Source organism: Falco naumanni, chromosome 2 (genome assembly GCF_017639655.2).
Source record: "Falco naumanni isolate bFalNau1 chromosome 2, bFalNau1.pat, whole genome shotgun sequence".
NCBI classification, from domain to species: Eukaryota; Metazoa; Chordata; class Aves; order Falconiformes; family Falconidae; genus Falco; species Falco naumanni.
The window spans coordinates 19,480,821-19,497,090 of NC_054055.1; the positions used below are offsets into that span (position 1 = coordinate 19,480,821).

General features: G+C 45.2%; 1 protein-coding gene across 1 annotated transcript; it reads left to right on the top strand.

Annotated features, from left to right (window-relative positions):
* Nucleotides 1–503: 503 nt before the first annotated feature.
* LOC121083857 (gap junction beta-6 protein-like) lies at nt 504–6,435 on the top strand. Its single transcript, XM_040584658.1, has 2 exons — nt 504–641; nt 3,057–6,435. The coding sequence occupies exon 2, from the start codon at nt 3,079–3,081 to the stop codon at nt 3,754–3,756; it is 678 nt and encodes a 225-aa protein (XP_040440592.1). The 5' UTR covers nt 504–641; nt 3,057–3,078; the 3' UTR covers nt 3,757–6,435.
* The last annotated feature ends 9,835 nt before the right edge of the window (nt 6,436–16,270 follow it).

Genomic DNA, 16,270 nt, shown 5'->3' on the forward strand with positions numbered 1-16,270 from the left:
AAGCCTCTGGGAGCTGCGTTTTATCCGACCGTTGCCCGTACTGGCCCACGAGTATTTCCTCGGGGTGTCACGTCACTGGGGCAGTTTTGGAGGGTCCCACAGGACTGGATTCCCCTCCGGGACATATTTCCTGAAAACACTTGGGAATCAATCCCGGCGAAGGGCCGCACTTGCGGGATGCCGAGCCCACTCTGCCCGATGCTCGACCCGCGGCAGGGCTCTGGGCGAGGACGTCCCGGACGCACCCGCGGGTGCTCCCCGCGGCGGGCACCGGGGGCTCTTGGGGCCCCAGCAGCTGCCGCCCCGCGCCGGCCTGGCCGGCAGCCCCCATGGCGAGGCGGCCCCCGGTGCCGGCGGCTCCGGCTCAGCCCCTCGGTGCTACCCCGCGGCGGGGACGGGCGCGCCACACCCGGCCCGGCCCCGGGCGCCTGTCCCGCCGCCCCCGCGGGCGGCCTGAGGAGCCGGGCGCGGGCAGAGGCGGGCGAGGGGCGGGTTAAAAGCGGCTGCAGGTGAACGGGGAGGGACCTTAAAGCTGCGGGGCGGCGAGACTGGGGCTGGCCGCGCCTCAGGCACCGCCGACCCGGGAGCGGAGCAGCGCGGCGCGCCCGTCGCATCCCGGGTGTCCTGCCGAGCCGTGCCAGGTGAGGCTGTGGAGCGGCTCCCGTGTGCTGGAGCGGAGGGCTAGGCATCCAGCTGTGCGCCCCCGGAGCGGGCCGGGGTCCGTGTGGCGGGCCCGAGTGGGGCTCGGGTCGGGGGCATCCCCGGCGGGGCTGGGAGCTGGGGCGGCCGCGGGCAGCGGAGAGGGGCGATGTGAGGCTGGGGCGGTCGCGTCCCGTCCCCGTCCGCCGGCGCGGACCTGCCGGCGAGGCAGCCCTGCACGGCTCGGGGCTGAGCGCCGCCTGCCCCGGGGCCCCAGCGCCGGCCCGGCCCGACCCGCAGTCCCGCCGCCTTGGTCAGTCCCGGGGCGCTGCCGCAGCGCGGCCGCTGCCGGTAGGAGCCGTCGGGCCTCAACGCAAAAACCGGCGTTTGTAAACGGGTGTCCGCTGGCAGGAGCCGACCGCGATCGGCCGCGGCGCTTCCCGCCGCAGAAGCCTGGCTGCGCGCCCCCCGCCGCCCCTGCCGCAGCGGAGCTCTGCGGGAGTGATAGGCTGGGGGCCGCCTCAAGGCGTACAGCTGGGAACCACCTAGTGGGGTTTTCGAGTGGTTTCCAAAAAAAAAAAAAAAGATGTCTTTGTTGGCAGGGCAAGTGTCCCCACAGCTAATTTCAGTGTTTCTGTAGTGGCAGATGAGCAGGGAGATACGTGGTTTTCTCCCCCCATGCTTGCAGCACTGGTTCAGAACTTCAGTGCGAGACTGTATTTGGAGGCCAGGTTGTTCACCCCGCTGGGATATACACTTCAAATACTTTCATTCGGTCCTGATCAGCCCCTTGGGAAGATTTCATTGAGTTTATTTTAATGACTGTGCAAGAGACATGAGGAAGTTCTTAACAGAAAGATGCAGGTATCTGATCATAGCTTAGAGTCAGTGTAGAAAGTTGCATAAAATGCTGCCAGTTTTAGCAGAGACAAAACATGAGAAGCCTATGGAATTCCTGCCACCTTCTCAAAACTTTTTTTTTTTTTTCCCAATTTCACCTTTCCTCATTACAGTAAATCTGACCCCTCCCTCTTGCCTCAAGGCTTGTCTGTAAAAGCTAGGCCCTTGTACCAAGGGTATGTGTTGGGGCACGTTAGTCCTTTAGTTGTGTTGTAACTACACTGGGTAGAGAAGGATTTTTGGGGGTGTTTTTTTGTTGTTTGGGGTTTCTTTTTCCCCCTCTGTTATGTGAGGATGAGAGATTTTGAAAAGTTTGATCAGTGCGGCATTGCAAGGTACTGTGTTCTCCCCACAGCACCCAGCCTGTGCTGTGCCAAGAGGTGACTGAGCTCTCATCCATGGCCAGTGTGGCTCTCCCACAGAGCAAAGTTGAGCCCTAGCCTTGAAAGATGTGGACCAGCTATGCAAGTTCCCAGCTCTGTTTTCAAAGTGTTTTTTCCAGTTCAGTGATGGTTTCCAAATGGCTGCGATCAGTGAAAGCTGAGCCCTGAGACTGAATTCTGACTTCAGCAAAACTTACGTTTAACTTTCAAAGGGACACAGAGTGTGGATTTTAGTTTTCAAGAGTAGGAGGAAAGATGAAATGAAACTTCTCTGAAGTTTCACCTCTTGTTTATTCTGCTGGGGTGTGATAACATCTAGCAAATCAACATAAACTTTTTAGCTGAGGGCTTTTTTTCTCTCGGCTCTGTGGCTCTGCTTGCCTCCTTTTTGGATAAGATAGCAATGAATGTGGAAGGGCAGGCTCTGCGGTATCTTCCTTTGCCTGTTGGCTTGTGCTGTATATGCACACGGCCCTGACAGAGCCATCTTGAGGCTTCTCAGCAGTGTTGGCAAAGTCAGTTGCTGTACCTCTGAGATGTGAAGGGCCATGTCTGAGCTACAGCAGAAAACCTTGGAGGTCTGCTGGAGGTGTCTGGGTGGAGTGAGGGCTTCTGCTGAAGAAGGTCAAGTAGTACTTACCTCAGAGGCAAAGAAAGCACCAGCCCAGCCTTCTAGAGCTGTGGCATTGGCAAAGAAATCCAGTGAAAACTACTAGAGAAATCTGTCTAGATATGGTCTTAACTCATGCAGTGATAGTAATTTCTATTACTTTGTGAAATACACTGAGAGGCAAAACACTGACAACAGTCTACCACAGAAATGGAAATATCTTAAGAAAGGCAAGGAGGACATGGCGGATGCATGGAAGAAATGTATTTGAAGATGTAACGTTTCCTGCTGAAAGCCTTGTTGAGAAATATATCAAGGTATGCTCGTCCCATCATAAATAAATGGAAAGAAAGAGTTTAATAAGCTGTTTGAATCTATAAACATATGGGTGACATTAATGAAAGTGACTTGCATTTGTCTATGACTCAGGTAAGTGCTAGGAAGTCCTTTCATTTTTAGAAGGTCTAGAGCTGATTTTTCACCCTTTGAAAAGTGACCATTTGGTGTATTATGTCATCCTTCAGGTAAAAGGACACAGAAAAGAAGATGGACTGGGGAGCTCTGCAGGACATTTTAGGAGGCGTAAATAAACACTCCACCAGTATTGGGAAGATATGGCTCACAGTCCTGTTCATCTTCCGTATCATGATCCTGGTTGTGGCTGCAGAGAGAGTCTGGGGAGATGAACAACAAGATTTTGTCTGCAACACACTTCAGCCTGGGTGCAAGAATGTTTGCTACGATCACTTTTTCCCCATCTCTCATATTAGACTCTGGGCCCTGCAGCTGATCTTTGTTTCTACACCTGCACTGCTGGTGGCCATGCATGTAGCTTACAGGAGGCATGAGAAGAAAAGGAGATTCAGAAATGGTGAGAAAATTGATATTGAAGAGCTGAAAACTGAAAAGTTTCATATCCGGGGTCCCCTGTGGTGGACATACACTGGCAGCATCTTCTTCAGGATTGTCTTTGAAGCGGTCTTCATGTATGTGTTCTATTACATGTATGATGGGTACCAGATGCCTCGCCTGGTGAAGTGTGACGCATGGCCTTGCCCCAACACAGTGGATTGTTTTGTGTCTCGGCCCACTGAGAAAACCACATTTACTATCTTCATGCTTGCTGTGTCTGCAATCTGCATGATGTTGAATCTGGCTGAGTTGTGTTACCTAGTGATTAAAATTTGCATGAAAGATTCCAGGAAAACAACAGTTTTAAAATAATTCTCCAGTTTCAGGATTTCTTAGCTCCCTGTTTCCGGCAAACTTTCTTAGGTGTCAGAAAACAATCAGCAATATTTTCACAGTCAAGGAAAAGGATAAAAGTGAATGTTCATTCATGTTTTAAAAATTGTAGCTTCCCTGGGAAGCTGCCACTGAGGCAGGTTTTAAAGGTCGTGAGCTAATTCAGTATTTCTGCATCCACAAATAGAGAGAGCAGCCTTCTGACAGCAACTTTTCCCAAGTATGCCTACTGCTGGGATCCTGTTGTTGGCACAGAGTAACTTTTCAAAAATTGTGAGTGGAAGGGCCCAGAGAAAGCTCTAGTGCCCAAAGGAGAGACAGGAATCACACACTGTCAGCTTCAGAGGCGAGCCAATAACAACAGGTTTGGGTCAAAAGTGGGATTAAGGTTTTTCAGGGGGAACTTGCACCTTGTGAAAAGGAATAAGACAAGGAGTTGATTGTGTTTGTAGCAAATGTCCTATTCTCTCTCTTTAGTATTCTGAAGAGCAAGGCAAGAGCCTAGGAACACAGGTACTCTATGGCAATACATGCTGTCAGCTCTGCTGGGCACCACCAAAGGTTTTCATCTTTTTAATTCCTCACGTACACTGAGGAGCATCTGCTACAGGGTTGGGGGTGACCAGTCTCAACTGCCTGTGAATGTCTTTAGGTCAGTGCTGCCTCCCTCCACTCACAGGGGCTGCAGCAGTGGGAGGAATTAAGTTTGTTTTTTCATTCTCTTGGTCAGGTGAAAAAGGGATTGTCACCTTTGAGAAGGTAAGGGCAGTGCAACTGTCTTCCTCCTTCTCTTCTCCCCCAACACTTTGTGAAGAATCTCAGTACAGTAGATTTTATTCAACAAAATGTTTTTTTACCACCTGACTGTGCCTCCTTCAGCTGCATGCCTTTAAAAGTGTTGGGGTTTTTTCAGCAGAAGGCAAGAAAAATTGCCTTGTTTCATTCTGTTATCCAAAAGAAATGCTTCAACTTACAGCATGATATGTTGCATCTACCAGTGCTCCTTCCATCAGACCCTTTTTCCTATCCAACCTGCACAGCTTTTCTTCATAAAACCTACCTCTCTGAGGTACCTTTCAAGTGAGTTCATCAAACCACTCCTGATCTCTTGAACATTCCACATTGTGAGACTGAATCGCCCTTCCTCTTCTTACAGTAGGTCTAACAGGAATTACAGTTTGCAGAGCTAAAATAGCAAAGGGACCCAATCAGACATGAGGAGGAACTTGGTATTTTCCTTACAATTCACATTGCTGAGCTGTGAATTGTGTGTTACTAACTTGAAGAACTACGTGAGTCAGTCTGGTCTTGTTTCTCCAAAGTAGTCTCAAAACTTGTCTTATGGCAGACACACCAGCACATACAGCAACACAGTTTATCTCCCAAGTGCCTGCTCATTGAACCCACTTCTAGAAAGCTGTCTATTTCTTCTCCTTAGCTTTAATAACTAGCCTTTCCCCAAAATGAATGAGCGCTATCTCAGCTTTTTTATTTGTATGTCTCTCTTACCATGTATTTAAGTTTATCACTGTTGGAGTAAACAAAGCTGCATGAATTAATACCTGTGACCCCTCATTGTGCACTGGAAGTGGAGCATAAGCAGGCTCCCATGGCTTGTGAGCTACACCCACTGTTACAACTTGACTGCAGGTAGAAATCTGTCATCTAAGAGGGAAGAAAGAAAACCAAAACACCACCATCCTCAGAAGCATGAACAAAAAGATGGGAAGTCATTAATAATGAGCTGAACTGGAAACTTGGACTATGAAAACATCCTTAATTCAACTCTAAAGAGCAAAGCTTGGCACGTATCAGGTTTGTACTTGGTAAAGTTCCTGCATTGTTCTGTGTACAAGTATGAAGAGAACAAACTATCTACACTCCCAGTGCTCTAGTATTACATTTCTTTTGTAACAACAGGATTATTTTTTTTTCTGAAATCATAATTAAAGCACTCTTTGTGCTGTTTTCTGTATTACTTGTACATGCTGTGTATTACCTAACGTGTCTAATGAAAATCTGTTTACCATAATGGAAAATGTATGCACCAATACTATATTTAATAGCCAAGGGCTACTGTAAGGATTTTAGCCTTCTGCTGCAGATTGGTTTTTCAATTGGTTACATTGCCTGTTATCCTGCAGATTTTGTGAGCTGATAGTGGAAGGTCACATATGTGACCCCACTAGAAGCCAAATGTGCTGCCCAAGTCAGCCTTGTACGAGTAGAAATGCAGCTGAAAGAGGCTGGTGATAAACCAGCTCCATAGGGGAGAGGGTTTGTTTTCCTAGCCTGCCTTTGAGTTTAACTCAAGGAACCTGGAATGAGACACACCAAAACTGCTAACATTAACACTATGAGGTTATCTTCGACTAGCAGTTTGGCAACCAGATTATCACACAGACAAGACAGAAATAAGGAGTGTCTGGAAGTGGCCAAGAGAGGACTTTGATCCAGAACAGCAGCATCAGACAATAGTAGCTCTTCTTCTGAGATTTATTTTCTTTGTATATTAAATTTGACTAAGTAGTTGCTTTGTAGGGAAAAAATGTTTGGATACTTCATAGGAATTGCACCTGTTTCTACACCTGCTACATTGCATGGTTGACCTTCTACAAATGGATTTCATACAGATTAAAATATGATGCTGTGTTGGAATTGTGTCTGTTCCTTTCTGAAATACACTAGAAGTGTCTACACTTTTGTCACTTGATTCCTAGGCTTTTCTCAGAATGAAGATTGCAAGAGTGTTGAAAAATGAAGCATCATACCTGGAAGTTATGACTGCAAAAGAGGCTGATTCCTTACTGTGTCCAGTGTAGCCAGGATATAAAGTGTCAAATCATGTGATATCAGAACTGGGAAGTGTAGAATTGGGGCTGGCTAGAATTATACCTTGGCTGAAATCACTCGGAGAAATCACCACTGACTTCATCAAGCTAAACTTTTTAGAATCGTAGAATGGTTTGGATTAGAAGGGACCTTAAAGATCATCTAGTTCCAAATCCTCTGCCATGGGCAGGGACACCTCCCACCAGACCAGGCTGCTCAAAGCCCCATCCAGCCTGGCCTTGAGCACTGCCAGGGATGGGGCAGCCACAGCTGCTCTGGGCAACCTGTTTCCATGCCTCACCATCCTTATAGTAAAGAATTTCTTCCTCATACCTAATCTAAATCTGCCCTCTTTCAGTTTAAAGCCATTCCCCCTTCTCCTATCACTACATGCCCTTGTAAAAAGTCCCTCTTCAGCTTTCCTGTAGGCCCTGTTAGGTGCTGGAAGGCTGATTTAAGGTCTCCCCAGAGCCTTCTCCAGGCTCAACCACCCCAGCTCTCTCAGCCTGTCTTCATAGGAGAGGGGCTCCAGCCCCCTGATCATTGTGGCCCTCATCCAAAAAAACCCACACTACAAACACGTTTGTCAGGAAGGTGGGGTGGGGGTGAGGGATGGACTTTTGGCGGGGAAAGAAGCAGCAGACTTCACTATTAACTCATAGACTCAGCTAGAGAAAAATACTCTAACTCCTATGTGAGAAAGACTAGTTTAAAAGAAAATCAGAATAATGAATGTGTATTTATGACTTCTGGATATAGAAGTACCTTTATTAAAGGTTTCCTTAGACAAAAATAAAAAAATCCTTTGGATGTTTTACAGTTATCATGAGCCAACATACTGTGTTATTTGCTATCTGACAGCAAGAATATAAAAGGCAAATGATACGCTCTGTACAGGGAGGAGCACTCTTGCACCATGGAGATTTAATTTAAAATAGCAACACTGTTAAAAATTGCTTTATTTTATAGAAAGTATACTGCAACAAATAAGCAACAGCTAAGAGCACTTCACTACAAACTGAACTTGGTGAAAATTAATCTCTTTTTTTCCCCTAATCATAATTCCTTCCCCAAAAATTAGGCTAATGTGTTTTGCAATGCAACAAAATCACACTCAAATAATTGCACTGTATTTTGTCGTGACCTGTTCTAATATTCAGGACAGCCACTGCCCTGAGAATTAATTACAGGTTTCTTTAGATTTTCACCATATTATTATCTATACCGTCATTTGATCCTGTTTGTAGACAGTGGCAAGAGTAATGGTAACTGTCTGAGGCTTAATGAGCTAAGACTAATGGTAATGATCTTCAAGATAGTTCAGGAGGTACACTTTTTTGCCACTTGACCAACCCAGCTTGTCATTGTAATTTTCTTTTACAGAATATATTTCTCTTCTGGAAAGCTGGCCCAGCTCTGACCTGGTTTATAAGCCTTCTGAGCCACCAAAAAAAAGTCTTTATGATCTAGGTACGGAAATGCATTAAGCTTTAATCAGCAGGCCTGGCTCAAGAAACAAGTCACATATCTGACTTTCCACCTTTAAGAACATAGCTTGCCCCTGCTATAGTTGGTCCCCCAGTACTACCATAGAATTCAGCCTCCGAATTAGCCACGTAATTGCACATACCTTCTTCCTTTTTCTGCCCATTAAATCACTGCCACTAGCTCGGTGATTGTTTCACATCTCTCTGCCTGCTCTGTGCTCCATTCATTGTATTTGAATAAGCCATTTACTAAAATATCCTCTCCAAGAATACCACAGGTACCCAGATGCCTACACAAACCTTTCTGGTAAAAGAGTGATGTGGTATCAATATGACATAAAGTTCAGGGAAATACATTTTGAGTGAACTGAGAGAGAACTTACACAGTTGAGCTATGAGTCACTGCAGGTTGTAGATGAATATTTTGAACAGCAGAGTATATTCTGTGTGCTGCTAAGAACGAGCATTTCACTCACAGCCTGGCACAGTGTCCAGGATAATACCGTAGTGTGTGAATGCAGTCACACTGACCTGAAGCAGGTGGCATTTTTCAGCGGACAAGCTGTGCAGGGCAGGCTTACTTGCTTAGGCAAGGTGTATCTTTTCTGTTGGCAATTATGGTAATACAGGCTTCTCAGCTAGGAAAGACAATAGCAGTCTTAAAGCTGCCAGGGTCATGAAATTTGGTTTTAAAGTGTTTTGCAGATCATCTTCTACTGAGGGTCAGTCTTTAAGATGGCACATAAAAATTCCTCCCATACCTCTAAGAGATCCACACATTAGCAGGAATGCTGCATCTTCTTTAGACGGTGTGACTGGAAGACTTGCTATCCATTTGGTATCCAACTATCAATATTTCTTTTGTCACAAGACTGCTTTCACTTGATTTGAAAGTATTATAGCAGTCCTAGTACATAGACTCAACCCTGAATCTCATTGTTGCTGAGTTTCCCCAACTGAAAGGTAAAGGTGACAACTATGTCATGTTCATAGGAGCACAACAGTTTAATTGAGCACTCTTTGTTAAGATCATTGCAACAGGTGCCAGAAAAAAAGTATTTTATAATTATTCTGTGGTAAAGATTTCAAACCTATTGTATGTTGCATCATCAGTGTAATGTCTAGTTATGACTAGTCATGTCCCTGCCTAGGTGTTGCATCCTTTCCAAGGACTGTTTAATATACAGTTTAAATAGCTTCCACAGTGTCTCCAGCACAAATAAACAAGAACAATCTATACGCTTACCCACACACATGTGCACAGACAGAGAGAAACAAACTGACTAAATCATTATCTCACTGTTATCTGATAGAACACTGAGACATCCCAACAAGGATGTGTCAGGAACGATTTCTGCCTATGCCATGATAAAAGCTTTTGTGTATAGCAGTAAAATAGTTATTAATGACTCATTGTCAAAGTGCAAGCACCCACCAAATGGGATAAACAGTATGCAGCTGGGAGGAGCTGCAGGTACATAAGAAGATAGGCTTAGAATCCAGTAAGATCTTTATCACCAGGAGAAATGGTTTAACAAAAGCAGTTTTAGAAGTTATGAAGGACTAAATGCTACTATTGCAGAACACTAAGTACTTGCAGAAATGTAGCATAGAGACCTCTTCTGAACCAAATAACAGTTCTGTAGAGAAGAGCTGAAATCTGAGTAGATCATCAGTGGAACATGAGTCAGTAACATTGCTGACTTGGGAAAATATCATACTGGTATGCATTAAAGGTTTGTCAAATCATGTTTGAAATAATATTTACACTCTTGTTAGGACCTGAAAGTCCTTATCTAGACTCTACTTTGGGGCATCATCTGCCCAAAAATCCCATCAGCTGGAGAAATCCAGGAGTCAGGAAAAATATATCACCAAATGTCTAAAACCCAGAACCTGTGAGGAAAGCTTGAAAGAAATTAGTTGGCCTGGAAAAGTCAGAGGAAAGATCCAACAGCACTCTTCAAATATGTAAAGGGTTGCGGCAAAGAGGATTAGGATCTTGCTCTTTACATCCATTGGCAACAGGACAAGAAGTAATGGGCTTACGCTGCAACGAGATGTAGGCTGGTCACTGCAAAACCCCTCTGTGAAGAGGGCTAAGCATTGAGTTGGATGACAGACTTTCCATCACTGAAGATTGTTAAATGGTGACTCAGTTCAACATCTGCTGAGAATGATCTAGGTATAGGACTGCTCTAGGACAGAGGGAACTTCTAAAATCTGTGAAGAACGAGACCCCAACTGAAAGAGTCAGTTGTACAGATTCCTTTTGTTGAGCCAGATCTCAGCTGATGAATCAACATCTCTTTCATACAAACTCAAGCCTACTTGTCAGTGCAGGGTCTATTCAGCATGTCTGTCAGCATGGTTCCTTTGTGCTTTCAGCAATTGTAATAATACATTCTCACACTATAATAATTCTACCTGACAAAGCATATGAGGTGGCATTGCAAGTAAATAAAATTGTAATTAATATAAATGAAGTTGATGATGGAGTTTGGGTTTTTCTTCTTCAGCAGACTGGGTAAAAAGCTCCTTCTGCCTCAGTTTTGTGTCTCTCAAAATAGGCGTTCCTCCCAACAGGAGGAAGACCAAAACCCAGATCAATTTTCAGTTTTGCTGCCCAGTTGACTATATATGCAAACATTGGTGGAGTTCACTGAAGCCTGGTCTGTGTCCAGAAGTTTCACAGCAATAGCATGCCATTTTGTGTTACTGGTTTCTTTCAAAGGCAGGCCATCATGTTGTGAAGCAGTTCGAATTTTGTAGAGAAATTTCCCTATACATGAGCTTGTTCTTCCGTTTCAAAGCAAGATAGCTATTGCTGTTGCTTTCTGTGGAAGGCAGCTAGTATTTGAGGTCTTTCCAAATTCATCGTGCGTGTCAGCAAATACACCAATTCCTGGTAAAACATACCATGTTTGCTCTTATTCTGAATACAATGAAAAAAACCATCCTTGTTTAGGAGCTTTAGTTGTGGTTTGGCACTATGAATTGTTTACTGGTAGTACTAGTTTAGGGCATTAAACTGACATCATCCCTTTCTGGTCATTCTTACCCTGCCTGTGTCTCTCCCTCGCCCCATTCAACGCGGTGCCTCCACTCCAGGAGCTTTATCATGCCAGCACAGTTGTTTGCACAGCTGTGCTCAGCGCCGGATTGGGTGACTGGTTTAGCTGATGAAGAAACAAATGTTTTGCTTTGCTGTATTGTTTTTTAGCTGGATCAATTCCTTGATCTGTCTTACAGGAAGGCCGCACAAACTTTTATGCTGATGTGACTGTGGGGCAGTAGGCCATGGTGTTGGGCAAGAAGAGCTGCAGGGAGTGAACGGAAGGTGCCAGGGGAATGGCAACTTGCTACGTTTATTTGCTGTTACACACACTGCAATTTCAAACTACAGCCTCTGGCTGTATTTTTATAAGTGACTGGTACTAGAAAGACAAAAGTCCTGCTGCCTTTTCCTTCTTTTGCTGCTGTACCCTTCACTGCTTCTACTCCTTTCTATGGCCCTGCTTCTCACCTACTGGCCATCTTCTCTCTTGCTCGGACGCAATCTCCCCTCAACCTTCGTATAAGTTGATTTAACTCACTAACTCAGCAGAGAACTATTTGAACTCTGCATTTTGATATGTTTTAAGCTTGGCTTTCTGCCAGGCATGAATTTATTTCAAGTATCAATATTTTTATTCCTTCATATTTCTGCCATTGTTGTGGGGAAAAAAGCATCACACCATGATAGAATGATAAAAGGCATCATTTCTCTTAGGATTTCACATGTCCTGTCTCTCTTTTTTGATTCTTCTTCCTAAGAGATGCCTGGCTTGTACAGTTATAGTTCTTCCTCTGCTACGTGTCATATGGAGCTTTTGCTTCCATGAAGATGACCTGAAAGAATCTCACTGCTACATATGCCAGAACAGTCTGGTTTTGTTTGTTGTATTAGGAGACTTCCCACACTTTCCAAAGGTCTTTTGAGAGGAAGCCTGCTTTGGTGGGTAAAACAGCCGCCTAGGGTCTCAGTGCCATTCTCAGAACTGTGTAACCTAGGGTGAGTCATTAAGTCTTCCCATGCCTCTATTCCTACAAACTAGAAGTAACAATAACTCTTCCTACAAACTAGAAATAAGAATAATTCTTCCGGTCACTTGTTCTTATTTGTTAATATGCTGTGTTCTCTGATGTGCTTCTCAGCAGTGTCTAACAGAACACTAATCCCTAATTGGTACAATAATAATAATAATAATTACTATATGAGATTAAACTACTACTTCAGTCTTTTTATTACCATTTTATTTGTTAGTTAATTAGTTCTAAAGTCTTTCAATTTATCCATGTAGCAAACAACTAGAGAAAAGATTTTAATCCTCCTTGCTTTGAACAATGTTTCCTGAGGTAGCAGTACCCTTTCTCATCATGTAAATATCTTTAGTGCCATCTTCTGTAGTGCAGCGGCATGTCAAGCACAAATTTTTTTATTGACATACAACGCAGTGCCACAACACGCTGAACTGAAGGCATTTGTAGCTTTTTTTTCAGGCTGACTGCATGGACAGAACTGCTATCAGCACTGCCAAGCCATGTATCACTTTAGTGTGGCTTGTTTACAACTAACAACACATGCCACAGTTTAGGGGTCCTTCCACTAAACTGTTTGGATGCAGAGTTATGGTAAGAGAGATGCTCTTCTGCACTTTAAAATAGATGCTTAAATTAGAAATAGTGGGGTAATTGGTTTAATACTGATCTGAAAAAGGTCCATTTTTCTTGAGCAGCAGCTCAGGTTCAGACTAATACCAAGATACATCTTCTTAACTTACGAGATCTTTTTATCATTTCATGAAGTTTGGTGTCTATTTTTGATCTTCTTTCTTTGTACCTTGCCATGCAAACCTGATTCTTCTGATCCTAAAAATACCTGCCTGACTGTTCTGTCTACACACTTCTTGAATTTACTTTGTTTCTGCACTGGCCAAATCGTATACTGCTAAAGGTGTGTTTACGCATGGAACAGGAGTTGTCACCTGTGGAGGCTTGGATGGAAGAAAAAAAAGTAATACTAAAGAAGAAAATTAAAGGAAGGCTGAAAATAATGTAAATATAAATTTTAATGTAAAATTTTAAATGTCACCTGAAGCTTTATGTTGCTATCTATTGTTAATGGAGGGAATCCTTTAAACACAGTAAGGACCTAGGGATTTGGAGCACACTAAAGTGGCATCTGGCCCCTGGCAGTGCTGTGCACCTTTAAAGATGAGTGACAGTAAGCAAGCTAGCAGGGATGGCTCTTTCATGGGAATCCCTCTGCCAGAAAGTCCATATGAAGAGACACCTTTTAACACCATTGCTTAAATCTGAGCATATTTTCCCTCTGAATAAATTCCTCAGGGAGACAAGTCCTACATTTTCTGTTTCCCCCCTTATTTGGCTTCAGATCCCCTTGTTCTAGCATGCAACTAACAAATAGCCCTTCATACCTCCTACCTCCTCAACATGCTTTCATGCTTGAACTTGTACTGGTACATAATCGGTTCTTTATTTTTAAAGCTGCTCCCTTCAAGTTTCCCCCAGGGATTTTGCTTCCTTGCCTGTCTCATTTTCTACAATTGTCCCAGAGCGTCCTGTCAACAGCCCAGAGCTTTTCTTGTAAGAACCCAGAAGGGAATTCTTGGAAAACTGATGGGTATAGTCTCCTGGTCGGCAGGCACTGCCTCGGATTATCCCTGTTCGAAATGTCTTGAATTCTGTCCTAAAAACCTTCTGTGGCAGTACTGAAAGGCTGCTCTAGAGCCTCAGTGCTCTTCTAAGTTATTTTTTTCTTACAAAAAGGGGTCAAGGGCAGTTTGTACAAGTTGTGGGAAATACCTTCCAGAGACTGAAAAAGCCATCATGGAAACATCCAGTGCTTCATGCTATTAAACCTTTTGGACAGATGGCTGAAAGTGAGAGGTCTCTGTCTACCTCTCCCAAAAATCAAACCTCCTTCCCTTCAGCTGACTGATGAGTCAAGGGGCTTCACCATATGAAAGAACTTACAATGTCAGGAGTTACTGGGTCTGCTGGGATTCCCTCCTGTACCTTAACACCCCACCTCATGCCCCACTGCTTCAGGATCCACACTGCGATATTACTACACTTAGTCATGGCAGCACCATGTTTCAGATGTATCACCCATCTCCAAATAAAGTAATTTGTCCTTGTGCTACCACTAGTGCTTAGGTCAACAAAGATCTTCCTTCCTACTGTTTTCAGCTGAAAGATTTATAGGGAGCAACCAAAGGTTGCAAGGATACAAGAGCATGGGGATGGTATGTTTCAGTCTGTCACCTGTCCTCTGGTACACACAGCTCCTGAAAGTGTCTCAAAATTTTTCTTGGATGGTATTTTTACTAAATAGAGCAACAGAGAGCCTTGGAAATGAACTGGTGTGGTTAAACTGTCAGCTGTCTGACTAGAGTAGCTATCAACAGAAACTCGTACATTATTGCTGAATAATCATCAAGTCATCATGGTAGATCAAGTCATTCTAAGGTTTTCCTTTTTCAGGGTAACACTGAAGAATACACAAGAACCTACCCAAAACATAGGTGACTAATATTTTCGAGTACTGATGCTGAATATATCAAGAACCACCTTTAAATCATCATTTTGAAAATAGTTGCAACTGATGGTGTTTTTCAAATGGTCTGTGCAAAACAGCTTGACAGAGGAGAGTCTGTGGGGAAAAACACTTTTCAAAAAAATTATCTAGAATGCCTTCTTTCCCTAACATAGGCTCTGTCCCGGGTATAGGCTCCCAAATTTCAAAGACCCAGGCTTGTCATCTACAAAATTTCTCAAGTTTCTTGAAATACTGCAAGGAGCTGGTGCTGTGCTGCCTTCATTCTTAAAACCAGCGGATCTGTCTTGGCCCAAGGGCTGTAGCTGCTGCCTGTGAGGCACCCCGGTCCTGTGTGGGGGGCAGCAGCCCTGTGGTGTAGAAGAATGGCTGCAGAAGCGTGGCCTTAGAATCTCTGAAGATCTGTACAATCCAGGCCTGGTATTAGAATAGGTCTGTAATCAGAATTGTACTGAAGTTGCTGTGCTGAAGTTAACAAGAAAGGTAGCCTTGAGCTATCCTTGAATCCTGAGACCAAGTAATTATGTTGTGCCAACAGGCCGTGGCTGTAACAAGCTACAGCTGCTGGGACAGCAGGTGCAGGGCCAAGAAAGACAGGGACCGGTATGGGAATACAGGGAGTAACAAACTACAAGGCTGAAGCACAGCAACACAATTAGCTACATGGGTAGAATGCTTATTTTAGTCATGATAATTAGGGGTGTGAGAACCGCGTGTGTTTAGAGGCTACTAACCAATTATATTTCTGCTTTACGAATATGCATGTGTATCGGTTCTATATAAGTAGTGTTAGAAACTAATAAAGTTGAGCAAGATGCATAACTCATATTGAGCGACTTCTTGACTCCGGCAAACCCTTCTTCCAACACTGTGGGGTTCTGCACACAGGCCCTCAGGAAAAAAAACAACCAACCAACTTCTTTCGGCGAAGAACTTTTAGTTGCTTGGGGGTTTTATACATTTTTTTTCTTTAAGATCTGTCTAACAGGTGATGGATCCAGGTGGGATGCTCCCCTTTCAGACCCAGGGGGACTGAGGAAGCCGTAGTGAACTCGGCCGAAGCCAGGCGGCTCTGGCGAGCCGTGAGGAGAAGCCCGCCAACAGCAGGCGCGCGAGAGGGGCGCCGCAGCGGCCACTTGGGGGCGCCGCTCGGCCGCGTGAGAGAGCGCGTGTGAGCGGGCGGGCCGCCTCCGCGCCGGGCGCGCGTTGTCCTCGCGGCAGCGCCGTGCCGGGCGCGAGGCCCAGCGCCGCCGCCCGCAGCCGTGCACCCGCCACGCGGCGCCTCCGCGGCCGCCGGTTCCCGAGGGGGAGCGGGAGGCTCCCGCCGCGCCGCCTGCGGGAAGCCCCGGCAGGGAGGGGTTTCTTACGCTTTTATCTTCTCGGAGGAAGAAACTGTGTATTTCTCAGGAAATCCCACCCAGGCCCGCGAGAGAGGAGGGACTGCCTGCGCAGTGGCCACGTTTTAAAAGCCGCGAAGAGCCGGGCAGGCGGGCCGGCTGCTCTTGTCGGAGCTTCCCGAGCGAGGAGACGCAGCTACCGGCCCGCAGCCTCG

Bases quoted from the DNA above. Each gene is read 5' to 3' on its own strand.
- LOC121083857 (XM_040584658.1), top strand. From the start codon at position 3,079: ATGGACTGGGGAGCTCTGCAGGACATTTTAGGAGGCGTAAATAAACAC.